At 31.8% G+C, this 27,342-nt stretch overlaps 1 protein-coding gene across 1 annotated transcript in view; it reads left to right on the forward strand.

Moving 5' to 3' along the window:
- The window catches only part of LOC118182551 (protein MEMO1), a 72,127-nt gene that overhangs the window by 33,405 nt on the left and 11,380 nt on the right, over positions 1-27,342 (forward strand). The window contains exons 4-7 of the mRNA XM_085820552.1: positions 3,605-3,717; positions 11,642-11,753; positions 11,913-12,049; positions 17,528-17,604. Of these exons, the coding sequence (XP_085676678.1) occupies positions 3,605-3,717; positions 11,642-11,753; positions 11,913-12,049; positions 17,528-17,604 (439 nt within the window). The remainder of the gene's footprint in view (positions 1-3,604; positions 3,718-11,641; positions 11,754-11,912; positions 12,050-17,527; positions 17,605-27,342) is intronic.

Genomic DNA, 27,342 nt, shown 5'->3' on the forward strand with positions numbered 1-27,342 from the left:
TATAGTTTAGTTCTGCATAGTTTTTTTCCCCTCTCATTGTAAACTAGTTCTGTAAATTGAACTATTATTTAAAATTTAAAAAAAAAAGTAATTATTTTCCATGGTTGAGGTAATGCTTATTTTTTCTTAATAAATACTGCATTTCTCATATTTTTAATTACAAGTCTAATTTTTAAGGTTATGCAGTTGTGTATAATGTAATTAGACAGGTGCTTATTTTTTTCTTAAAATGTTCTTGAAAAGTGCTTATAGGTGCTTATTTTTTTAACTAAAATGTGGCTATGAACCCTGATCAATCTTTCATCTAAATTAAAATAATAATCTGAAGTAGTTATTTAAATGTATTATATGAAATTAACTTTTCATCTAAATTAAAACAATAATCTTAGATAGCTATTTACTGTTATGTTTCCTTTCTTGCAAAATACATAATACATAATACTGAAAATACATAATATAATACTCAAAATCATACAGATTATTTGAAAGTAAAGCATAGACATATGTTTTTTATATTTCAGAAAAAAAAAAAAAAAAAAAAAAAAATATATTAAACAACCATATAAAATTATCACATGAAAGTCATGAATGTTTTAGTAAGATGGGATATAATTTTGGATATTTGTCTGCATAAAATAGTATAGTTACTATAGTTTTAAAAATTCACTATGTGTATAGCAAAACTCATATCTTTGTAAGGATATACATGAACCTGTGTTAAAGTTTAAGTCTGCAGTCCTTCATTAGCTTGCTTCCATGTAATTTTCTTGCTCTCTATGTCGTCTTCATCTTTCTCGTAGTTGTTCTGATCTTAAATTTTTCTCAGTACATGTCTGATTAGTTCGTTGTCATCCTGAGAAAGTCTGAGGGGAACAGAATTATTCATATCCATCCAAGTTTGTGCCTTTTTCTTTACTAACAGTAACCTTGTCCAAACTTATATAACTGAATCCAGCAGTCGGTCGCAGGCAACAGATGTGTTTTAAACCAAGAAAGTCTTTGCCCCTGAGTTCTTCATCTGTGAACATCATCACAAGTCACACTTGGCCAATAACCAATAACATGTTATTCTTTATTTTTCCCCGAGCAGGAGTCTTTAGTAAATATAGCATCTTTCAAAGTGAATTGCTTTTGCAGACCATATATAATACTAATCCTTTCAATGTTGATACATGGATGCATAAAAAGGTGTTGGTTATTCATCTTTATGTTCTAGATCAATAGTTTCAAATTCTGATTACATGTAGATCGAATACGCAATCTAAAAGCGGATAACAGCTCTTTTTTTTTACAAAAATGAAAAAATTTTTAAAAAGTGTTTTAATTTTAATATTTTTACTTAATGTTTGTGAAATCATCTATAAACAGTGATAATAATGACACTAGAGGGAAAAGGTACTTACATATTATCCCGTCGACTGAGAAGCTCCCACCAAGCAGCACGATTTCATGTAAATTAGCATAATGTAACAACATGCTCATAACATTTGTGCTTTCAATTGATGTAACCCCAGCTGATTTTTGACAAGCTATATTTTATTTTTATGAACAAAGATATGAATTAGCTGTTGTTGCTGTATTCTTGAATTTTAAAAAAATTCTTAAAATTTGGGACCTACAGAACAACAAGCATTGAATTATTTTCAGTTGTAAAATCCTACCACAAAACAATCTATTAATGGACATGTTTTGATCTGGAGAATATGGCTGATAAAACACTAATAGATTGGAACAATTACCTGTGAAAAGTTTGTACTCATGGTGTTCTAAACAGAGCATCTGATAAATTCTGACGGTCTAACAAAATGATAGAAATTGACAAAAGCCTTTTTATGAACTGCAAAAATGAAGTGGATATGAATAATGATTATATATTAAATAATGAAAATGATATGATAGCTGCCAACTCTCCCAAATTGATGGGATAATACCTTAAGTACCTAAAAAATTCCAATTCATTATTTTCTGTCTGAAAACTGAAGGTTGGGATCTGCAAAATTTTTTTGGCTACACTATAGAGACATTAGGTAATTCGAAAATAGGAAAGATGAAAAATGAGCAACTGCCTTTGTTGGGAATCAAACTGTGGACCTCTGGAATACGTGCCCAGTGTGCAGACCACCACACCACGAAGGCATGCCAAGAAAGTGGGAGAAATACCTTATAACACTTTGTAATTCCAATGTATTGATAGCTAAATATTCAATTTTCAGATTTACATTTGTTTCAGGTAATTCAAGTGTGTTGAATTAATTTACTTTATAACATTTTGAATTAAATTAGTTAAACTAAACAGATTACAAAAACTTTCCATGTGAGACAGCTTTTTACTACATCACCTTTTATTTTGATTTTGATAAGTTGTTAACCTTAGAGAAAAATTACTAGAAACTATAATGAATTATAGATGCTCATCAATCAGTGTGGTTATTAATTTATGCCTGCGGAAAAATTTCACATATGAGCAAGTTCCTAAACAAAGCAATTATTCTTATTGCAAAAATTCATAACTGAGGGTATTTCTCCTTTAACAGATGCACAAAAATTTTAATTGAATCTGTATCTTCAAATCTTTGAATAAGATTTATATTACCATGTAATTTAATGAGTTATATTTGTACATTTTTGGAGGTGTTACTCACTCCATTTTTAATGGTAATGAAAAATATTGTAAAACTGGAGTCACTGAAGTCTTAAACCTTTCTTTAAATCTCAAAATAATGCTAACCAGTTTGAGACCACTGTTCTAGGTAATTCCTTGATTCGTTGGCTGGATAAAGCTTATTATATTTGGTGGCAAAAGCATATTATAGACATTTTTCACATTTATTTCTATTTCATAGGTGTAAATTTTGATTCAAGTGTAGACTTATAACATTATCGTCGTTTTGATATTACAAGTTAACTGGGAGCTGGTTAGAAGAGATTTGTCTATGCATTGTTTATAATATTCTGTTAATTGTAATATGGGTTATTCCTCTTTCCTGTGTTTTTTCAGCCACCCTCAAATTAATTGCATATGTTGTCTCTAGTCTGATACTGGTAAATTGTGAGGAGACTATGTATGGTGAGAAATAATTCAAAACTAAATATACTATTTTTCACATTTTCTCTTGTGCAGAGTAACTTACTGTAAGGGTATTAATTTTATAGACATACTGTATTGTAAAGTAGTATTGATTAATATTGTGTATTACTCATTTAACATGATATAATGATAACTGGTAACATTTGGGTATGAGAGGATTTCTTCATTTATCTTCTAAAATAAGTAATAAAATTACTGACCTAATTCTATATCAGTAACTTTGCCACATCAGAATTAAGTCTGAAGTTATTGGTGTTTTTATGTTTGATAAGGGTAAAAATAATTGAAAACTTATTATATTATTCACTTTGTAAGATATAAATTATCTTACAAAAATGAAAATCCGCTGTTACCAAGCTTAATTTTCAAAATTAATCTTAAGTTTTATATTCTCTTGATTGGATTTTTTTTTGTATCTGTTCAAAAGATCATATGAATCAATTATCAAAAATTGTTTTCTGAACTACTTAATTATTACTTGTCTTAATAGTTTTTTTAATCAGTATCTTTCTTTAGAAAACGAGTTTTCATTTTGGGTCCTTCTCACCATGTCCGCCTAAGTGGTTGTGCCTTGTCTCCTGTAAGAACTTATCGCACACCCTTTGGGGACCTTTCCATCGACCAGACAAGTATGTTTCTCATTACTCTGCTAGCTGTTTTGATGCAAGGTTTAACTGAAGCGTTAAATATAACTTTTTTTTTAAATAATAATAAAGTATATGCATGTGAAAATTGTGTTCCTAACATTTGCATGTAATCTTTTTTAAATATATCTGATAAAAAAATAAGCTTTTCCAATTTGGATCAACATATTTTACAAATTTATTAATGGTTCTGCTATTTTTAAATTTAAAATTTACTGAATAATTGTTGATTAGAGTAATGTTTTACACTAATTACAAGTATCTTGCAAGGATTTTGAAAATGATTATTATAAATTGTTCTTAAAAATTTTTAACTGTATTTTGCATTTTTTTTTCATGTAAAATATGCATATCCATGATAATAATAAATTTTGATGTTTTAATTTAAACTTGTTCATGTTTCTGTACGAGTGGTAGGGAAAGGCTTATTTGTAAAAATTTTTTATGTAAAGAGAATAACAAGATCAGAAACTATAAAATTCTGATAAAAACTGTCTGGTAGAAGATGCCATTTTATGTGTTAGATTATCAAATCTTGAGTGGATTTGGAAAAAATTTTGTGACTTTGTGTATTGTCTGCAAAGTGGATAACTGTCTTTTACCATCATGCTGTGGCTTCTGAAGTAATGAACTGGCAACATGTAGTGGACAGTGCATGTGAATCTGTAATGTTTATTAGATATATTTGTATTCTCCACATGGTGTATTTTTCTTTGTGTCTTGAATTTTTATCCTTAAGTATTGTAATTATTTTGCCAATTTTTATTAGCAGCTACCTCTCAGGTGTAAAATAGTCCTAAAATTTGAATATTCTTTCAAGTAAATGATGCTCATTTTTACTGTATAGAGGTTTAAAAAACACAACTCCCACATATAGGCAACTCAGATTGATTCGCATACAATACAGAACAGTAATTTCATTTGATGTGGCTTTATTTCCGTTTTATGCTTTGCGATCTTGGACAAGCTTTGCACAGGAATTTGGGGGATAACTCCACAAAGTGTACCATTGTTTCACATATATATATGGATAAGTTATTCTATCTGCTAGCATTAATTAGGATGTCTAGCATCAAATTTATGAAGCTCAAGAAACCAGCTATGTCTTCAATGAAGAAATTTATTTAAAAATTCGTTAAAGACATCTTACCATGTTTGCCTGAAAATAAGACAAGGTCTTATATTAATTTTTGCTCCAAGAGACACATTAATTAATTTTTGTTCCAAGAGTGCTTATTTAACAGGGGCTATATTATTTTTTATACACAATAAATTGTATTTATTCATTTACAATAATCTTCATTTATTCATATATTCATGCAGAAAAGTTACATTTATTTATCCATAAAAATTTACATTTATTTAAATACACAATGTTATGGTTTTATGGAGCATTGTCATAAAACTTCAAACCCTAAATACCAGCTTGAATTTCTTGTGGTAAAATTTAATGTAGGTCCTTGTCCTATCTCTCATATCTACCAATAGTGTTTTTCTTAATGAACAGTTCTTGCCCATAAATGAGCAGTTCATTTCCTTCTATGAGTTCTTTCCTTCCCTAATGAGCAGTTTACCCTTATCAAACATAAAAACACCACTAGTGTATTGGCAGTAGTTCTGTCAGTAATTTTATCTTATGAATTCTTCTCTATGGTCATCATCTCTTGCAGGCTAGGCTGCAAAAAGGTGAGTTTTGAGCATAATAAGCACCTCTGGTGCTAATAATATCCATATAATTTGAACTGTACTGCCCATACTCTGTATGATTCTTTAAAAATATATTTTTCTTTTTAATGAATATAAGCTGTGCAGTGGATGGAGTATAATTTTGGAATATGGTTAAACAGTTTTAGTTTATGATTTGTCATGATACTCTGAGAATCGTGACAGAAGCTCCTAAATAGCAATCATGAAGCATAAAACTACATGGCTTTCATAAAACTAAAGAAAGCAAAAAATTATATTCAATTGGATAAACAGATATGATCTTTCTCATATTATATAGTTCTGTTGTAACATATTTTTGAGTAACTATTTGTCAAGATGCACATACATAATTAGAAGGGGAAACAATGTTGATGCCAATTCTCATTAAAAATTTTCTTTATTGTAAATTTCATGATTCATTTATATTCGACATATTTTAAATTTAGTTATATGTAAGACTGTAGAAAATCCTTTCTCAGCCCTTATTTTTACAACTGTTGTTCATAGATATATACCTCCAGCTACAGAAGTGTTTTAACCTGGAAGAAGTCGCGCTTGGCACAGAGTCACCCCATGCATCAAAAATCAACAATCCTGACCGGAAATATTTCATGTTAATGAATCATCCTTCTGGTATCCTCCTGTCTGACACTCCCCTTGGAATGTGTATTGTTATTTTTTCTTGTTTTACTTTTCTGCGAGAGAAGCAATCGTTCCTTGGAATCCATGAGGGAATGGAGTGACTCGGTAACCCTATGCGACTGTTACTGCTTTGAAATTTTTAATTAATAGCAGTTTAGATTCTTGCTCTTGAGTGTTTCCGTTGTTGGTCTGTTGGATTATTTGATAAATAATGGCTTACAAACGTAAATTTACCGAACATGAAAAAGAGATGGAACGTTTTAGAACCCTATTAGATGAAGTTGAGTCTTCTGAAGAAGAAATTGATCAAGATAGTGAAAATGAATCTGATGAAGAAATATACAGTTCTCATGACAGCGAAAGTGAATTTGAGCAGAATGATGAAGACGACGGAAATCCTGATTTAGTAAAAAGTATTTTTATTAGCAAAAATAGCACAGTTTGGCAAAAAGGAAAACCAAATCAAAAAGTGAAAACGTCTTCTCAAAATATAACTCATTTACAGGATTAAAAGGAACTACACGCAATATAACGGAGCCTCTAGAAATTTGGGAATTGTTTTCCATTGCTAAAATGATACAATTCATTGTAGAGTGTACAAATATTTATATTGAAAAAATATCGGTAAATTACACCAGAGATTGAGATGCCAAAACGACAAATGATGTGGAAATTGGAGCACTTTTTGGGCTTTTATATCTGTGCAGCTTGCATAAATCATCACATGCGCAAGATTTGTGGGCTACTGATGGATCAGGCATTGAAATTTTATGGAACACAATGTCATATAAAAGATTTAATTTTCTTCTCAGGTGTTTATGGTTAGACAATGTGACCAATCGTGAAGCTCGCAAGAAATTGGACAAACTGGCGGCTGTGAGAGAATTTTTTGTCGATTTCGACGAAAATTGCCAAAAGATATACATTATTGGTGAATATGTTACTATCGACAAAAAATTAGAGAAATTTCAAGGGCAGTGTTTCTTTCGTCAATATATTACTCAGCAAACCAGCGAAATATGGAATAAAAATATTTGCCTTAGTAGATTCAAGAACATTTTACGGCTATAACATGGAGATATACGCAAGACAACAACTGGAAGGTCCCTTTAGAGTTGAAAATTCACCATTTGAAATTACAAAATGCCTGTGTAGCCCTTTGTTTGGATCAGGCAGAAACGTAACAATGGATAATTGGTATACCAGTTATCCTCTAGCAAAAGAAGCTAACTATTGTAGGAACCCTGAAGAGAAACAAGGCTGAAATTCCCACAGAGTTTGTAAAAACAAAAACTAGGAAAGTTTATTCTTCTATATTTGGGTTCCAAAAGAACGTGACACTAATATCATATATGCCTAAAAAATCAAAATGTGTTGTTTTGTTATCTACAATGCATCACGATCATGCCATTGATGAAAGTGATGATACCAAGAAACCAGAAATAATTCACTTTTATAATGCAACAAAAGATGGTGTAGACAAAGTTGATGAAATATCATCATTATATTCAACAGCTCGAAAAACCAACAGATTGCCGATGGTTGTTTTTTATTGTGTGTTGAACATCGCTGCAATAAATGCCCGAGTTGCATTATTGTCAACAAAGACCCCCTCTTTTACAATATTGAAATAGGAGGAAATTCCTAAAAAAATTGGCTATATCTCTTATACAGCCCCACATAGAGATAAGAAAAAATATGCTAATGCTTCCTAAAGTGCTTCATGAAAGCATCAAAAATGCGACTTCTAGTGGATCAGAAGAATGTCCATCAAAGAAACCAAAACTCGACAAAGGCCGATGTGCTATGTGTCCAAGGTCCAAAGACAATAAAACTGCAATTTCTTGCAAAATATGTTATAATTTTTCATGTAAAATTCATTCTTACTATGTTTGCCTGAAGTGTATGTCAGCTTCTGATCCCTGATTAGGTATGTAATTATTTTGAATGGAATTTTTTCTTAAATATTGAAATAAGTTTTCTTAAGTAAAGAAGTATAGCTTCTCAATGAAATATTGCAATTATTGTTTATAATCAAATGGTTTCTATAAAATGTATAACATATTTTCCTAATTAATCTGATTGGGGTAACCCAGTCACCCTGCGCGATCTCCAACGTCTGTGTTGGGTGCACACCTTCTGCCGGGTTAAATAATGCAAAGATTCATGTTTTGCCATTTTTAAAGACATTGATTTTTTAAATATTATGAAATCTGATTTTTTATACATTCTTCCACTCCTTAACTTTAATATTTAGAAAAAGTAAAATATGAAAGGTTTGACTTCTATGATAAAATTTGACTGATAAATTTAATATCAAAATCAATATTTGACATCATATTCAATTTGCATTGAGGAGTTAATTATTAATAAATTAGAATAAATAATCAAAGTTAATTCCCTCTTCTTAAATGCCATTCGCTGATATTATTTTGTAGTTTACTAGCCTCTTTAATTTATAATTTTATTACATTTGGTATGCCAAAAGATTTTTCATGCAAGTAATATATAAGTTTTTAAAGTTTAAAAACGTGACATTAAAATTTTTTATTACTTTAGAATCATAATAATGGTAATCGTACAGAAAATTTGTTAAAGTACAAATATTTTTTCATTTTTAATTAATACAAATAATATTATAAGTTGACTACATGCCCTTACTTAAGTTTGCAAGCATTTCCTGGAAATGAATTCTATAAGATTTTATAAATGGTATCTCCATTTTAAAAAAAAATATGTTGTTCAATATTTTTCACAATAATCTGAATAGAAATGTTTGTCATGTAATCTCTTGACCTTTTTCTGAGCAATATTTTAGCTATGTACAAAATAAATTGAAATGCAAATATTTTGCTTTTCAGTTTTTGTGCTTCCCCTAAATATGATTCTTAATTTTAATAACCGGATTTTCATCAGGTTTTTTCATTTTGGGAGTTACTTTTTGTGTTTTATTTTTATAATATAATATAGTCAAAAGTCGTTAATCCGGACTCGTCGGGACTTCGGCGATTCCGGATTATCGATTTTTCCGGATTATAGATCATCAATTTAAATCTCGTAAGATGGCATGCAGAAATTCTAAAATTAAAAATATGAAACTGTAATTTATGAAATAAAGAACAATTATGATGTAAAGAGTATCAAAATTTACAAACTACAAAAAAAAAAAAAAAAAAAAAAGCTTAATATTTATTTGTTTACTTTATTAAACATTTCTCTCAATGTAAGTTGTTTAAGTTGCTTCATTTTAAGTGATAATACTTTCTCTTTAATTCTATAAAAAGACATAATTTCTTGTTCAGTTACAAAGTTCCGCTGTTCCAAGTCCCGTTAATTGCTGTGCTGAGAATACCGACTAACTTGTCAATCGAAATTTTTTCGTTTTCACTAACCTCTCTGTCACATTCTTCATGTCTTTATCCATTTTTTGTAGCAATTCCACTTTTTGTTTGTTGGACATCGAAACATACTTTCGTTTTGTAGATCCTTTGGAAGTTCCAGCATCGGAAATTCTATTTGACATAATCGAAAGTTCAAGTTTACTTTTATAAAATTGCTCTTACAGTCTGCAAAAAATAATAAGCGGGATCCAATTCGAAGATTATGGAACAACGCAATCATTAACATTAACTGAAATAGATTAGATAATTTTAGCTTACACCGTCCGTTATGCATTAAACGTGCAGGCGAAAACGTATTCTGCACTTGCGCACACGCATATGCGCAGTAGTCAAGGTTTTACGCGCACGCGTAAAACGGCTGTGCGCATGTGCCACCGCGGCGCATGCGCAGAAAGTTTTTAGCTTTGAGGTCCGGATTATGGGTGTCTGAATTAACGACTTTTGACTGTATATAGAAATATACAAAGTAAGTATTATAAGTTAAGTACAAAATTTTTCTAACTACAAATGTAGTGACTGGAGTAATGCATAAAAAATTAGATTTCATATTTTACACATTTTTTTAAAATTTAAAAATACAAAATCATGTCATGAATCTCTGCATCATTTAGAGTATTTTTGCTGTTAGAAGTATGTCTTTGGTCTATGGTTTGGAAAATAAAGGCTAGATAACGACTTATGTAGACATGATGCATAATGTTTTCATTAAGAAATTTAGAATCTTCACGTTTCTGTCTCCAGGCGGTTGGGAAAATAAAGACCAGTTAAGGACTTTTGTGAATGTGGTGTATAATATTTTCATTAAGAAATTTATAACCTTCACGTTTCAATCTCCATGTAGACTGACAAATCCAAAATACGAGTTTAGTAGTTATATATCTGACTGCCTTAGGAGTATATGTAAAACTTAATGAAATGTTTACAAGTTTACATTACACTTAAACAAGAAAAATGACCAAGAAAGTCGCTTTTTATTACAGTTGTCTATAAACATAACTCTCTAATTCAGGAGTTTTTAATCACATATTAATTAGTGAGGCTAAATCATATATTAATTAGTGAATTTGTGCAAAAATGTTTGTTTCCAGCTGCAAACTTGATCTTCTGATGTAAGTGGCAGTTTGCCTTCGTATTTGCTAGGTACTGCATTTACAGTCTCTATGTATTTCCTTGTATAGATATTAAAGAGTATATCAGGATTCCCAATCCTTTTCTTTCATCGATCCTTTTTTAAAAGAATAGTTTTCTTCATGGACCCCTTTACATTGTAAAGTATTTAAGTACACAAAGAAAGTATAGATTATCTGATAATGCATCTCTCTCTCTCAAGCAGGCAGAGTTAGTGGCCTTGCAAGAGGTCTTATTTTGGCTTATTTCAAATTTTATGCAAGATCCTGTAAAAATCTACAGCGACTGCCAGAGTGCAATTGCTTCAATTACAGATGTTTGTCCTAGTAACAATTTAACTAAACAGATAAAAGATGTATTCATTTTTCTTAACGTTTTCAGAGATATTAAACTCTTTTGGACAAAGAGCCATATTGGAAACAAGTTAGATAGGTTGGCAAAGGGTGCCACTGTAAATCAAATCATTGATTTTGAACTAGACTTCTTTTGATAGTTTGAAATCTCTGCTGAAAAGAAGAAGTTTGACTCTTTGGCAAGCAAAATGGAAAGATCAGATTCCAAGGAAAATTCACATAGAACTTAATCTCAAACTGAAGTGAGAGAAGATGCTTAAGTGGCAAGTACCTTAACCAAGGCTTAACTGACCATGGACATGTTCCACTTTATTATTTATAGGTTTTTAATTAACCCTTCAAGCTATTTATAGGTTTTTAATTAACCCTTCAAGCAAGTTTAGCCCTGAAATTTCAAAGTTCCTCAAAATGTCATGAATAAGTGGTATTTTTTTAATTTTAATTAAAAAATGAATCTCACATTTTGTACCTTGATTCCTTTTCTTCCAACATATATCAAAACCGAAATCAAATACATTAAAAGCTAGCAGAAATTTTCATTTGTAATGAATATAGAAGGCAGTCTTCTATAGTCTCAGTTCTTCATTGACCCCTTTAGGGAACCCCTGGTCTGTATAGATATTAAAATCTGTATAAGAGTTTAGATATTTCTTTGAAAATGTTTACATTTCTTTCCAGTTTATGACGAATTGTACAGCACTGGTCAGTTTGAAGAAATGAGTCTTTTAACTGATGAAGATGAACATAGTATTGAAATGCATCTGCCATTTATAGCAAAAGTGATGGAAAAGTAAGTAATTTGAAAATGGATATTGAAATTTCACTAGTTTACCAAAATTAAAAATTGTGATAACAAATTAAACGCTTTTCTTTATATTCTTGTAAATGACTGAAAAAAGTAAACATGACATAAAAGTAATTTTGATTTATGAATTCCTGAATTTTTTAGCCATCAGTTCACCATTGTGCCTGTTTTGGTTGGTTCATTAACAACTGAGCGTGAAAGTATTTATGGTAAAATTTTCAGTCATTATCTTGGCGAGGCCAGTAACCTCTTTGTTATTTCATCTGATTTTTGTCATTGGGGTGAGTATGAAATTATTTATTTTTTAGAAACAGTGCTGAAATAATTTTTCCGTAACATGCTGTAAAGTATAAAATTTATAATAAATTAGAAAAAATATTTTGGGTTGCACTGTGTGTAGAAATGCATATTGAGTATTTTTATGCGCCTCCTCCAAAGTAAAAAGTATCTATGTATCATCCCATGAATCATGAAACTGTCACCAAGCAGCCTGATGGAGCACCAATTATTGATAAGCATGATGTAACAACAACACCCATAATGTGCATGCTTTTGTTTGATGTAACCTGATTGACTTTCAATAAGCCACCTTTTGTTTTTATGAACAAGAATATAAATCAACTGTTATTGCTGTATATTTTCCTCCATTTTGAAAATTAAATGATTGAAATATAACCCTACAGAATAGTAAACAGTGGATTATTTTCAAAGTTACGAGATCCTGCTATAAAAAATAAAGTGTGTATTAACGAATTCGATATTGTCAGCTGAATATAGCAAACAAAACAGTAATAGATTGGAATAGTTACCTGCAGGATTGGTGTACTCATAGTATTCTAAACAGAACTTCCAGTAAAATTAGATGACATAACAAAATAGTAGAAATTGACAAAAGCCTTTTTACAAAAATGCAAAAACAAAACAAAAAAAAAAAAAAAAAAAGAACAAATATTGATTGTTTATTACATAAAGAGACATTAATATTGTTTATTACATAAAGAGGCATTAATTCCTTCAGAATTCCATAGGAATAATTGGCACACCTTTGGTGGGATTTCGTACAGTTTTCATCTTTCAGTAGTAGCTATCTTTCATGGTTGATGAAATGATACGTTAAGTACAAATAAATAAATGAAATACAATTTAAAAAAAAATAAAGTTTATGTTTTAGGCCATGATATCTGGTTGTTTGAAACTTACAACTAGAATTAGTGTGTTTAAATGATTGTAAAACTTTTAAATACATTTTCTTAAAATATCTAGAAATTTTTGACCCCCCATAATTGGTCAAAATGTCTTGTATTTCTACCTGTTTACCTTAATGTATGGTTAATGTAGGTATGAGCATTTTTTTTTTTTTTTTTTTTTTTTTTTTTTTTAAATTTAAAAATCATTTGCATTGAGAACAATGATATGGGACTGTATGGCCTCAGTATGTCAAACTTAAAATGCATGTATAAAGCATTGTGTTTATATTCAATAACAAAAATCTCAAATTTTTATGTCCATAAAGTTAGCATTATTAGATTTTATTAATGTGGGCATGAAAACCATAGCTGAAGTTTTAAACCATATCTGTTCATTACTGTGGAAGCTGTTGCTGTGGATATCTCCTATGTTGAACTATAATTACAAAAGATAATTTTGTGTATAAATACATTGGCTAGGAAATCCCAGGAAAGGCATGAGTGTTTGCAGTTCCCTGTCTTCCCTTTTTGCATGTGTAATAGCGGTTCATAGCATGTGGTGCACTCAGGAAAATGTTCACAGATATGAGATGGCTAAATGATATGAGTTTGGTCATTCATGACGAAAACTAAAAAAACTAAACGAAAAAATTACTGAATGAAAAAGTGTTTACCCATAGCAAGGGAGTGCTTTTATTTACTTTGTGAACTGTAAAGGCACTCATTTGCATAATAATGTAAGATCTCATGTTGTTTCTGTTACCTACGATACCAATTTAAAATTTTTAACAGTATTTTTCGCACTCCCCTTGTGCTCCTAGAACTAGTACTTTGCATTATACTTGTTTTTAAAAATCATTTAGAGACTCAACTGTTCAGAAATCAAGAGGCTGTGTAAAAAATCAGATGAAAAATTTTCCAATTTTGGAAACTTACGACATGAAGGGTTGGATTATTTAATTATGGCAAAGCACACGAGGGCTAAAGAGAAGGATGCCTTCGTGGAGGACTTTCTAAGGGAAACTGGCTTGTATATACGTTACACATGGGGAAAACCACGAAAATGCCCATGCAACCAGCCCGTTCGCTGGATTCGAACCTCGGATTGAACTACCAGTGTTCAGCGTCTTTACCACTCGGCCGCTGGTGGGCGATCACATGAAGAAAATGCATTATAGTAGACTTAAGATAATCTGTCACCACTTAATCCACAAATTCCTGTAACATTTTTGGATGTAAACAAAGAAGATTTTGATTTTCAGAAAATTCAGCAAACTTAATAGCAAATTTTCTAATATAAATATGCAAATAAACATTTTAGCAACATTGCATGATGCTTATATTTTAATTAAAGTAGGTAATTTATTTTATTGTTGAAATTATAATTTTCTGTACAACTTCTTTTTTGCAGTAATCACATATCATGAATTTGCTGATTTTTCATTTTAGATTAGTTATTATTTTGAGTGTTTATTTTGTTATTTTTTAATATTAGTTCCAAATTTTTGAGGTTAACATATGTAAGAAATTATTTATTTACAACTTTTCAGATGTTAACTTCTAGCTAAAATGCACTTCATTTCATAAATTGTAGCTGAAATGTATTACATTAAGTAAACTAATTTGTTTAGATCCTACGCTGTGAATGCAAACTAATTTACATCACCAGCAAATAAGGCTAGATTCTTATTCGGTATTAAAAATCGAAAACCTGCTAACAGTGTTTTTAAAAAAAAGTCTTTTGGTATGTCCAAAATTTCACTTGTAGCACTTTTTATAAGCTTCTACCATGTGTATTCTGTGTGCTATTAAGTCAACAGCACATTCATGAAATCTCATGATGGATTTAGAATGGGATTCAGTTTAGGGAAAACCATATTCCTGAGATTTTTGCAACTATGTATTTAATTATCAGACTGCATAAATAAATAAATTTTATTTAAACAAACCAAAAAAAAAAAAAAAAAAGGTGCAAAAAGGAGCAAAACATGTATAAAAATAAATAAAATCTGGTACTATTCGGTTCTGAGGGCCGTAAAAAGTCGCCAAACTATTGTTGATGCCAGAGCTACTAAAAATAATTGTGGCAACCTTAATGCAAGAAAGGAAGTATAATACAGTACAAAGTCCGTAATCCAGACTCGTCGGGACTTCAGTGATTCCGGATTGTAGATCATCAATTTAAATCTGGTAAGATGGCATGCAGAAATTATACAATTAAAAATATGAATCGTAATTTATGAAATAAAGAACAGTTATGATCTAAAGGGTATCAAAATTTATAAAAAAAAAGCGTAATCTTTATTTGTTACTTTATTAAACATTTCTTTTAATGTAAGTTGTTTAAGATGCTTCCACAAAAAATTCAAAAGTTCCTTTTTCTTGTGTCGTATATAGAGGATTTTCCAATGCCATACTTCTCACACAATTTTGAGACGGATAGGCCTTTGTCCATTTTTAGCAGCAATTTCGCTTTTTGTTTAATGGACATCGAAACATGCTTTCACTTTGTAGATCCTTTGGCAGCTCCAGAATTTGAAACTCTTTTTGACATAATCGAAAGTTCAAGCTTAATTTTTATAAAATTGTTCTAACAGTCTGCAAAAAATAATAACTCGGATCTAGATAGAAGATTAAGGAACAGCGCAGTCTGCAACATTAACTGAAATGCCTTAGAAAATTTTTAGCCTAGCTTATACCATCCGTTATACATTAAACGTGCATGCCTAAAGCATTAAAAAAAAGTTTGTGCTTTGAGGTCCGGATTATAGATCATTCTAGATAATGGATATCTGGATTACGGACTTTGTACTGTACCAAATTGAGTAGTCCTTTTTAGCATTTTAAAAACAGTTTTTCTAAAAAGAAACTTATTTATCCCCCCCAAAAGGATTGTTATAGGGTTGCTATAAATAATAAATATAAATTCTTTAAAGATTGTTACTAACAGGTTCAAGATAATGAGTATGCATATGCATAAAGACAATGCACATAAAGTTTGTAGCTTTGAGGTCCAGATTATAGATCATTCCGGATTATGGACATCCGGATTACAGACTTCGTACTGTAGTAAATAACTATCTAAGATTGATGTTTTAATTTAGATAAAGGTTAATTTCAAATAATACTTTTTTATTATTATAATTTATATAAAAATGCCAAACATGACTGAATGGAAGCATAAGAGTAAATAACTATTTCAGATCATTATTATAATTTATATAAAAATTGCTAAACATTACTGAATGGATGCCTGCATCGCTATTTCGCTATCGAGTTATCGCTAAAGCATAGTTTCATCTCGTTGGTTGTTCAAACATAATTTTCTGTATTGAATGATGCTTATTCTTTGAAAAAATTCTCGGTAAAGTGCAGAATTGCCCACTTATTTGTTTGCTGCTTTTTACAAGATTAAAAACAATTGGATTTTTGTCAATTTTCTTTTACTTTTTAAGTGAAAATATATCGATGTGTACATATATTTTGTGCTTTGTTAAGTCAAGGATGTGCGCAGTGCCGTTTTTGAGCAATGGGATATTTTTTTTAAAATAAAGTGAAAATAGGTCAATCTGTATATGGATACCGAGTATGTGCAATTCTTAAAAGCGCCTCAAGCAGTGGGTGATTCTGCTCTTTACCCAAAATTCTATTGCAGACTTTTCGTCATGGGCAATTCCCAAATTGTTAAATCCATAGGATATCAAAAAAGGATTTAAAATCAAAAAAGGATTTAAAAATTAAACTAGTATTTCAATGGTGTTTTGAGAAATATAAACTTACGCAACCTGAAATCAGCACGTGTGCTAGATTTGGCGCATTTGCTACATTTGGCGCTTTTGCGCATACATTTTCGTTGCAATTTTCTTACGGTCCTCAAAATGGAATAGTATCTAAAAGCCTGCCATTTAGAAGTACAAAAGCTACTTAAAAAAGAATTTCACTGGTGGATATACAATTTTTGGTATGTAAAATATTGTAATGCGTTTCTAAAAAAGAATTCTTCACTTCCTAGAACAAACTATAATGCTTTCCCTTCCCTTTGTGTGACATTTTCTTGGTATTTATATTAAAAAAGTATGTATGCAATAAATCCTGATTAAATAGTTCTTGAACTATAATTTGATGAGTTCTTTGTATGCAGACGGTATAAATTTAAAGTTAGGTCTTAGGCATGTGGATTATCAAGATTCTACTGCATTAAGCTTTTTTCTCCAGAGGTAAGAAATTATCGTGTGAGAGAATAACTATTTTGATTAGTACATTGATTTTTATGAGTATTGTTTTGCATGTTCTGTTATGAAGATACTAGACTTTAGATTACTTAATTACTTTTTTTTTTTTTTTTTTTTTTTTTAAGTGGAGTACATTTAGGAGCATAATGAAATTTGTATCCAGTGCTCTACTTTTGAATAGAAAATTGTTCTTTCTCATCTTGGACTTGAAACTAATATATGTTCTGGTAGTTAATCATTAAAAAAGAATTGAAAGAAAAATTCATGAATTACTTTTTAGGTTTTTGTGTCATTGAACAAAGTTCTCATAATTTCAAATGAAATTTTTTTTAAATTTCAGGTGCTCGTTTCCATTACCAATATTATGATAAATCTTGGGGACAAATTTATCAGTCCATTGAAAAGTTGGATGAAATGGTGAGATTGCTTACCATTATTATATACAGTCAAAAGTCGTGAATTCGAACACCCATAATCCGGAATGATCTATAATCCGGACCTCAAAGCTACAAACTTTCTGCGCATGCATTGCATTGACGCATATGCGTGTGCGCAAAATACGTTTATGAATGCACGTTCAATGTATAATGGATGGTATAAGCTAAGCTAAAATTATCTAATTCAGTTAATGTTGCAGATTGTGCTGTTCCTTAATCTTCAAATTGGATTCGGCTTATTATTTTTTGCAGACTGTTAGAGCAATTTTATAAAAGTAAGCTTGAACTTTCGATTATGTCAAATAGAATTTCTGATATATATTTACTAATATGTAAAGGATCTACAAAGCGAAAGTATGTTTCGAAGTCTATTAAACAAAAAGTGGAATTGCCGCAAAAAATGGATAAAGGCATATCCTTTGTTTATCTAAACTTTGAATTGGAAGTTGATCTGTCAGCACTACCCTTATTTTCAGGGCAGATGTTTTTATTTTATTTGGCTTATAATTCCTTACTAAATGTAGTATTTCATCTCGATGTACTCCGTCTTTGATATGATTTAAATCAAATTCCTCGTCATTATAATTCGCTTCTGATAGCAAAGTGACAGAGATTATTGAAAACGAAAAAATTTCGATTGACAAATTAGTCGGTATTCTCAGCACAGCAATTAACGGGACTTGGAACAACGGAACTTTGTAAATGAACAAGAAATTATGTCTGTTTATAGAATTAAAGAGAATGTATTTTCACATAAAAAACGAAGCAACTTAAACAACTTACATTGAAAGAAATGTTTAATAAAGTAAACAAATAAATATTAAGCTTTCTTTTTTGTAAATTTTGATACCCTTTAGATCATAATTGTTCTTTATTTCATAAATTAAGGTTTCATATTTCTAATTTTATAATTTCTGCATGCCATCTTACCAGATTTAAACTGATGATCTATAATCCGGAAAAATCGATAATCCGGAATCGCCGAAGTCCGGATTAACGGCTTTTGACTGTAGTATTTGTGTCAAAATTTTATGAACATTTGTGTTTCAGTTTGAGCAATAAAAAAAATTTAGGTACTTTCTAATTATACATATTCTAAAGATGCATAAATCTGCTGTATATTTAACATTTTCTGTTTAAATATTTTATCAGGGTTGCCACGCTACCTGGAAAACCGGGAAAAGTCAAGGAATTCGAAAATTGACCAAACAATTCAGGAAAAAGTCAGGGAATTTAAATATTTTAGTCAAAATCTGGAAAAGTCAGGGAATTTCATACGGCGATCCCCCCATTCGGGCAGCTGGCATAGAGCCAATTTTCGCAGGCCATTCGACATAAGTCAATTAGACTATCTTTTAGAAAGGAAAAGCAAGTTTCCAGTAACCTCAAGAATCGCATGTGCAGTGCATGTTGAACTAAACAAAATACTTTTTCTTGTATAAAACAAAATCGGTTTAATACTAATATACGATACTATGGGAGTTAAAATCAAAGAATAGGTATTGTTAAGAAGGAAGATTTCTCTGCAACAGGAGTGGCTCCGTTCCAACGTAGAAGGAAACAGCTGCGCATGCGCGAAATATCTATTGCCAAAGCTCGAAGCCGGTGTCGAAGTTTGAAGGTCACGTTATCAAGAGTTCATAAAATGAATATCGTTTAAAATTTCTTTAAAACAACTTTAAAACAAAAGAAAATGTTTTTTCGCACTAGTAAATTAATAAATGGATTAGTTATTTTGTGGGAAAAAAAACTATGAAAATCCGTGTTTAAATGATTGCGAAATATCAAAGAAGAAACGTTTAGTCAAAGACTGTTTCTTCTTAACACATGTTCCTCAATTTCCTGTACACATCGCGAAGGGAAAAATTCTGGCCGCCAGGTTCCGTCGCCAAATCCCTTGGCGAGTATTTCCTCCGCTTTCTAGCGGTGTATAATAGCATTACGTCTATGGAATCTTTCCTTCTTTACGTAGATGCTCGTTGGTTGTTTTTTTTTTGTTTCCATGTATTCTGTTTTAACTTCCATGTACGGTACCAACGGGATTTGGCGTCATTATGATGAGCAGTAACTGTGTTATTTTGGTGTTGGCGATAATTTTCAAAATTGTGCCAAGGCCTTAGCATATACGAGGATTTTATCGCATAATTTTTGAAACCTTTTTTTTTCTTCTTTTTAATGTGTGGTACACACGGGATTTGGCGACGTTACTATGAGCAGCAAACGGGTCGTTTTGGTGTTGGTGACAATTTTCAAAATTGGGCCAAGGCCTTACCGTATATTAAGATATTACCACAAAATTTATTTGTTATTTTGCAATAAAATAAAAAAATACTAATCTAGGCTAACCATTAAATATAACTAACTATATTCGCTAAAATATTGTTGATTATTCTAATTCAATTTTTAATTTATCTTTATTTTTGTTATTCGTATCATTTAATATTTCTTCTTCCCTCTAAATTTGTTTATTATTAGTAAAAAATACTTTCAAATTTCAGGAAATTTTCTCTGGCATAATCCTGAAATTAATTCTAGCAGTAGTAGCATACCATCATGAAATTTAATGCACATATTTTTTGCTTATGTATACTGCTAAATAAATGTAAAATATCTGAATTTATTTAAAAATATCATTAAATATATTTCTTTCGTTTAGCTGCAAAATGTCTGCAAAAAATGATTTTTTAAAATCCAGATTGGGCAGATTCTAATCTCAATCTTCAGTGGAGAAAAAAATTCCTTTTATAGTTAAAATAGTAATCCTTTGGGGATTAATTATATATATAAGTCATATGTAATTGGAAAATTTTTGTGTTTTCAAGTATTACCATAATTAATTTGCCTCTTAGCACAGCCAAAATGCATTACGCGGATAAACTGGAATTTTCTTAAAATACACGTGGAAAACGTGGAAAAGTCAGGGAATTTCATTCTCCTGTTTGAGTGGCAACCCTGTTTTATTTATTGCAACTTATTATCTTAAAGACATAAAAAAATATTATTTTTATAACATGAAAAATGCTACATTAATTAATAAATTCAATATAAACTAAAATTATATTTGAATACTGCATTTATTTCCTCCATAACAGAGTAGAGGATGTTAGATTTAGTACCTAAGTCATTTGCAGCCTGCATTACAGGCAGTACTTACTTTTAAAAATTGTGTGACTGCGTGTAGGTTAGTTCCAAATGCTGTTAGAAATTCAGATAAAATTTTCATTGGTTCCAATAATTCCATGAGATTACTGCCATATAGCAAACTACTAGAGTTCATGTCATTTCTACTGTTGTTGAGATTTGTGGAAAAAATTAAATCCATGGCAGCAGATTCCAAAGAGGGATTTGCATTTTGTTCATCACTGCCTGATTTGAAAGCCTGAGCATAACTCACACTATTGCATCGATTAGAGAAGGCTTTTCAGGTCGCTTAAAGTTAGGAAATTTTTCCTCACCTGGATACTTGCATATTTTGAGGCTCTTGAGCAAACTCTTCAATTCAGATGAGCTAATGGGAGCACTGGAAATGGACACACCAATATTTAAGAACCCTAACTTTGCTCTATATTTTAATTTTTGAATAGTTACCCAATTATCCTAGATTGTCATCTGTCAGTGGTTTCTTTTCTCTCTGACTCAGCAAAAATCTGTACCAAAGAGTTAGCTACTTCAATATCAGAGGCCAAAGCTCTGTTGTTAAAACAAAATGGCCGCTTAGAGTCTTTATTGTAACCATCCCTAATCTTTGCTAAAAAGCTAAAAGTTCTATTTTTCCGTCCCTTTGAAAATCAATGTTTGGAAAGAATTTTCCAAAAGTTGTAGTAGCAGATGCCGTCGTGCAAATGTCTAGCGAGCGCCTTTATGTAGTGACGATATTAAAGGGATGGGGCTTATGATTAACATATAAAATGAAGCATTATTAACATAATAATATGAAGAACCAAAAACATATATATTATTTTTGTCTAAATATGCAAACATTTTGTGCTTTGTTAAAAACCACACTCAAACATATTCATTGAAGAATTATACATTCATTTTTGTTGTAAAAAGCCCCCAACCGGTATAGTGGTTAGCGTTGCTGACTGCCGTGCAAAGGCCTCGGGTTCGAATCTCAGAGAAGATATGGATGTTTGTAAATGTACAGTGTCCATGCGGCATGGGGACACTATAACTAGGAGAGGCGAAAGTCCTTTTGAAAGTTGGTGGTAGGGGAAGAGGGATTGGAGACGGGTGCTTTCCATCAAAATTGGGGATGAAACTGAGCTAAATCGCACTGTCACCTGCAACGTGCTCAAAGCTGTTGCAAACGACCTTCGTAGCCTTGGGCTGACTATAGGCTAGACAAGTGATCATTAGTTAGCAACAGCAAAATGTTATACAAAAGTAACACTGAGCGAAGCAAAATAATATACTAAATGCATTGGATACCAAATTAAAATTAAAAACAAATTAATATATATATCTAATAAGTTTACATTGAATAAATTGTTGTTCGCAGCGTAGTTTATGACAAAGTTCAAACTGTGATTACAACAGAGCACAAAAAATGTGCTAGGGCTGATATCTAGGAATATATCCAAAATTCTTTTCTGCACACCGCTATGTTGTTGACAACGATATAACCTAGGGTTTCAACTGGCGATGCTACATTTCCTCCAAAATTTTGCAAACCTGCAGTTCATGCATAAGATCTTTACTATTTATACCACTTTGATTTTTATCAATTAATGCTTTTTGTAGTTTTTGGCATAAGTTGAGCTGATCTTGTAAATATATGTGAACTAAAATGCATGATGCCGATGCGTATGTAAGGGTACAGTGGGCGCTGTAAACGCATTCGACTAGTTTGCTTAGTCCTTATTTTGTTCTACTGTTGCAATCGTAGTAATATGGCAACATTTATCTTTTTTGTGGTTTTTTTTTGGGGGGGGAGGAGGTGATTGCTTGTTGTTATTGTTATTCTACGTAAAAAAAGTTACGTACAGTTACGTATTAGGTTAAACTTAGGTTAGCTTTTTAATTCAGAAAAGTGGCGATTTGAGCATAATTACCCGGAATTTTTTTTTTTTTTAACAGGAACCATTTTTTTATTAAACTAAAAATGATTATCTTTCGAGAAGAAAGGATTGACATATTTACCACTGAATTGATGTACCACTGAGTTTAAAAAAGACCTATTTGAGATTTGGAGTCAAATAAAAATATACAAGGTATTCTTAAATTAAAAATTGACCATTTTCCGATTTTTAGCTATACGGAAAACCGAAGGAAAATGTTTCGTTACATCTTTAAATTTGATTTATTTACTTGATTTATTATTTATTATTTAATTACTTTAATAAACAAAAGAGTACCACCCCCTTCTTAAATTATTTAGTATTGATTTAATAATTCACATATTTTCCAAGCAATGGTTTAAGAACTACTCTCTTTCTCCGTCTAAGATATGCTCTTTTCAGAAGCAAGGTAAATTATTTGAAACAGTGACTTTCCAAATATTTTTAAGAAGTGTTTTATGCATTAGTTCTTATAATAGTTATTTTCTGCTTTTATTTTTACTTCCACTTTTTCTGTTTTCGTTTTTCCCTAGATATCAGAAGACAAACAGAAAAAAAACTGTTTGAGTATCAGAATGTAATAAGGAAAAAAAAAGGTGAGAGGGAGACTTAATAAACCAGAACTTTAAAATTATTCTGTTTTTCCAAAACCCAAAGAATACCCAAGCTGACGCTGCTAGCAATAGTTATTCATCAACGTCTCAGCTACCATTGTAACAACCAAAAGAGCCTAATAATCAGAAAGAGTTAAAAAGTGTTTTCACCTGAGAATTACCTTTAACTTCAACGCAGCCGGTCAAACGCAGCCGGTACCATTGAAATTACCAAAAGAACTTCGTAATCAGAAAGAGTTTAGGAAGCATTTTCACCTGAGAATTACCTTTAACTTCAGTGCAGCCGGTCAAAAAAACAGAAGTAATACTATTGAAATCTACAATTTCTGCAATAGATATGCATTTGCCTGTGCCTGATGATTCTGGATGTCGAATCTTGCCACACAACGAAAGAGTTAATCCGATTTCTTAGAACGATTACGAAAGAATAAAACTGTTAATTCAGAATTTCAAATTTTATTTAAAAAAAGAGACTAAGCATTGGCGCGATGTTATTGAAAGAATTATCTATGCCATTTAGTTTTTAGCCAAACAAAACTTAGCCTTCTGTGGTTCCAGTAACAAATTATTTGAAAGAAATAATAATTTTTTTTAAGTGTATGGAAATAATCACAATATTTGACCCTATCATGTCTGTATATAGTAATAAAATGCAAACTAAAAACTAATGCTTCATTATCTTGGAGATAAAATTCAAAATAAAATAATTAGCTTATTAGGGAATAATACAAAGCAAATTATTTTAAATAAGGTCAAACAGGCAAAGCATTTTTCTATTTTAATTGGTTGTACCCCTGATGCCAGCCATCAAGAGCAGATAGTATTAATTTGTATGAGGTATTTTAATCCATTTTAGAAAATACAGACAGGAGTATTGAAGAAAGGTTTTTAGTATTTTGTGTTACAACAGATATGATGGGTTGAAGACGAACAACGTTCTTATTAAAGACTTTAAAGGAAAATGGTTTAGATGTTAGTAATTTACGCGGCCAAGAATACGACAATGGTTCAGACATAAGAGCTAAACAGTTTTCGAGTAATTATGCCCAAATCTTTGCTTCTCTGAATTAAAAAGTTAACTTAAGTTTAACATAATATGTATAACATAATATATATAGCTTACCTTTTTTATGTAGATAAACAATAACTATAAGCAATCACAAAAAAGATAAATATTGCACAAATTACTACATTTGCAACAGTAGGCACAAAATAACTATTAAGCAATTTGTCGAATGCATCTACTCTTACATACGCATCGTCATCAAGTATTTGTATGTTCAAATAAGACAGAAGAGAACACCAAAGACGAACTCCTGCCCTGATTATAATTTTTGGTCAAATAAGATAGTGTGCTAGGAGGAAGGGGCACTCGGAGCTGGCAAGCTCGAGGCTGTCCTAAGACCATTAAATGCCCCAACCCCTAAAGGCGATCGAAGAGGTGCTAACCTATAGGTCCAGTAGACGAGCTAAGCTGAGTTGACAGGACTGCTCAGCAACTCCTGGAGGGATGGTAAAAACATCTGCCATCAACAGGGGCCCCAACCCGCACAGCAGAACAAAGTCATTCAAACACTGGACAGACCGTGCCACCAATCTGGCGTGCTAACACTAAGTCATGGTATACAGATGTCGGCTTTAGGAGCCCCCAGGGAAAAACCAAGGAAGTATATGAATATGCAGTTTTGAGGCCCCAGTCACACTGGAAACCTCAAGCAGTTTAAAGGCACGCTGAATTCGTAACCCTGTCAACGGGGATGTTTCACCCCGGACATCTGACTATATCTGACTATATGGCTGACTGAATATCTGACTATATGGCTCTACTACAATCAATGGAACGGACAAGACAGTACCATACGGTCCCTATCGAGCCTGAAACAGCCATCGCCAACGATGACTCCAGTCCTGTGGAGACTGATTTTACACATCCGTGGCCGAGACTGCCTAGGTACAGAACCTAATCAGTAGCTTCCCAGGTTTTACCTGAGTGGACCCCCAGAGGGTGTCTTGACCTAGACAAGACAAGAAATAAGACAAGACCTAGACATGCGACGGAGGACATGGGCACTGCCCGTCTACTGATACGGTTAATCGATATAGCTCCACGTCTACCTTTATCTAGATAGCAACTCGGAGGCTTTGTCTATGCCTTGCAAACCCAGCGCCTGATGCATCCCTGAGGGCAGTCTAGCAGACCAAAGCGCCCCCTCCCCCCGGGAAATCACCCCAACACAACTGCCCAGGCCTCAATATTTATTGATCCAGTAATGTGTGCATGTAAGGCCTGTGTATATATACTTACAGCTTGCTTATGAAATCCTTGCTAATAAAAATATACGCGGATTCAGATATATGCAGATATGAATATATAAATATGTTATATGCAGTAGTATGTATATATATGCTGATACAGGTATAAGTAGATGCAATGATCTGCAGATGATGGTACCGCTATGCTGAAGTATATGATACATAAGAACAAAAGGTGTGTGAGATATGTAGAGTAACATAAATAGGAACCTACATAAGGTGGCATACGTAACATGACATACACATACTTAGGAATATAACGTGTAGAGTATGGTACACATTATGAGATATATGATACAAGGTGCAGAAAATACTAATCTATGCAGATGCCAGGATACATGATACAATGTGCAGAATAAGTTACATGATACAGGATGTTACGAGATAATATATACAGATGCCTGGATACATGATACAATGTGCAGAATAAGTTACATGATACAGGATGTTACGAGATAATATATGCAGATGCCTGGATACATGATGCTAGGTACAGAATAAGCTATATGCTACAGGATTATGCTAGATATATGATACGAGGTACAGAAGATACCAGTATTTGCAGTTGCCTAGATACATGATACATAAGAAAATACTGTGCCTACAGATATACTGTGCAGAAGATACATATATATTCAGATCCCTAAATACATGTTATGTAGGAACATGCGGTGCATGAGATGTATAAGGTGACATTCATAAGAACATATCTAAGGTGACACACATTGAGTGACATACACATACTTATGAATACAAGCTATATAGGTGCAGAATAAGTTACATGTTACAGGATGTTACGAGATATATGATAGAAGATGCTGTGGATACAGATATATGCAGATGCCAAGATACATGATACGAGGTGCAGAGTGATGCAAGTGCCAAGATACATGGTAGAAGGTGCGAAATAAGATGGATGATACAGGATTATGCGGGATATATGCTACAATGTACAGAAGATACAAATATTGGCAGGTGCCAAGATGTATGATACGTAGAACATAAGGTGCAATAGATACATAAGGTGACATATATGAGATGACGTACACATACTTGAGAACAGAAAGTGCAAATTAGGTTACATATTAAAGGATGATACGAGATATATGATACATATTACAGGAGGATACGAGATATATGACACATATTACAGGATGATACGAGGTATTTGTTAAAACATACAGGGTTACATTTTACAACATAGGTTACATATTGCAGGATGTTACAAGATATATGATACGAGGTCAGTAGCTTCCCAGGTTCCCTTCCTAATCAGTAGCTTCCAGGGTTTTACTGAGTCAACCCCCGGAGGATGTCAAGACAAGACAAGACCTCAAGAATTTTCCTGTTCAGACAGGCAGCGATACGAACTGCTTGTTTTGTTGATTGCACGATCTTGCACCTATTGTCGGCGCGGGCCTGTGTAGTAGAGTTTTTTTTTTTTTTTAAACTGCAACCTATCATTCTGTAAACATCTGCTGACCTGAACATCCTGTAAACATCTGCTCAATTTTGCACAAGGTCTAAATCTATCTTGCTTCATCTTTAGATTCATTAAGTTAGTTGGTCAGGAACATTTGCATCTTGTAATTCTGCTTCTTGGAACTTTTTTTTTTTTTTTTTTTTACATGCCAAATGATTCATATAGTCTTTTGATGTTTTGGTCATAGTCTGAAGAACTGGGATCTAATTCCCTGTCTACAAGAGATTCAAAGGTCTTTCCACCTGGCC

The sequence above is a fragment of the Stegodyphus dumicola genome, chromosome 7, assembly GCF_044657685.1.
Source record: "Stegodyphus dumicola isolate Sdum_Otavi_A_Nest chromosome 7, ASM4465768v1".
NCBI classification, from domain to species: Eukaryota; Metazoa; Arthropoda; class Arachnida; order Araneae; family Eresidae; genus Stegodyphus; species Stegodyphus dumicola.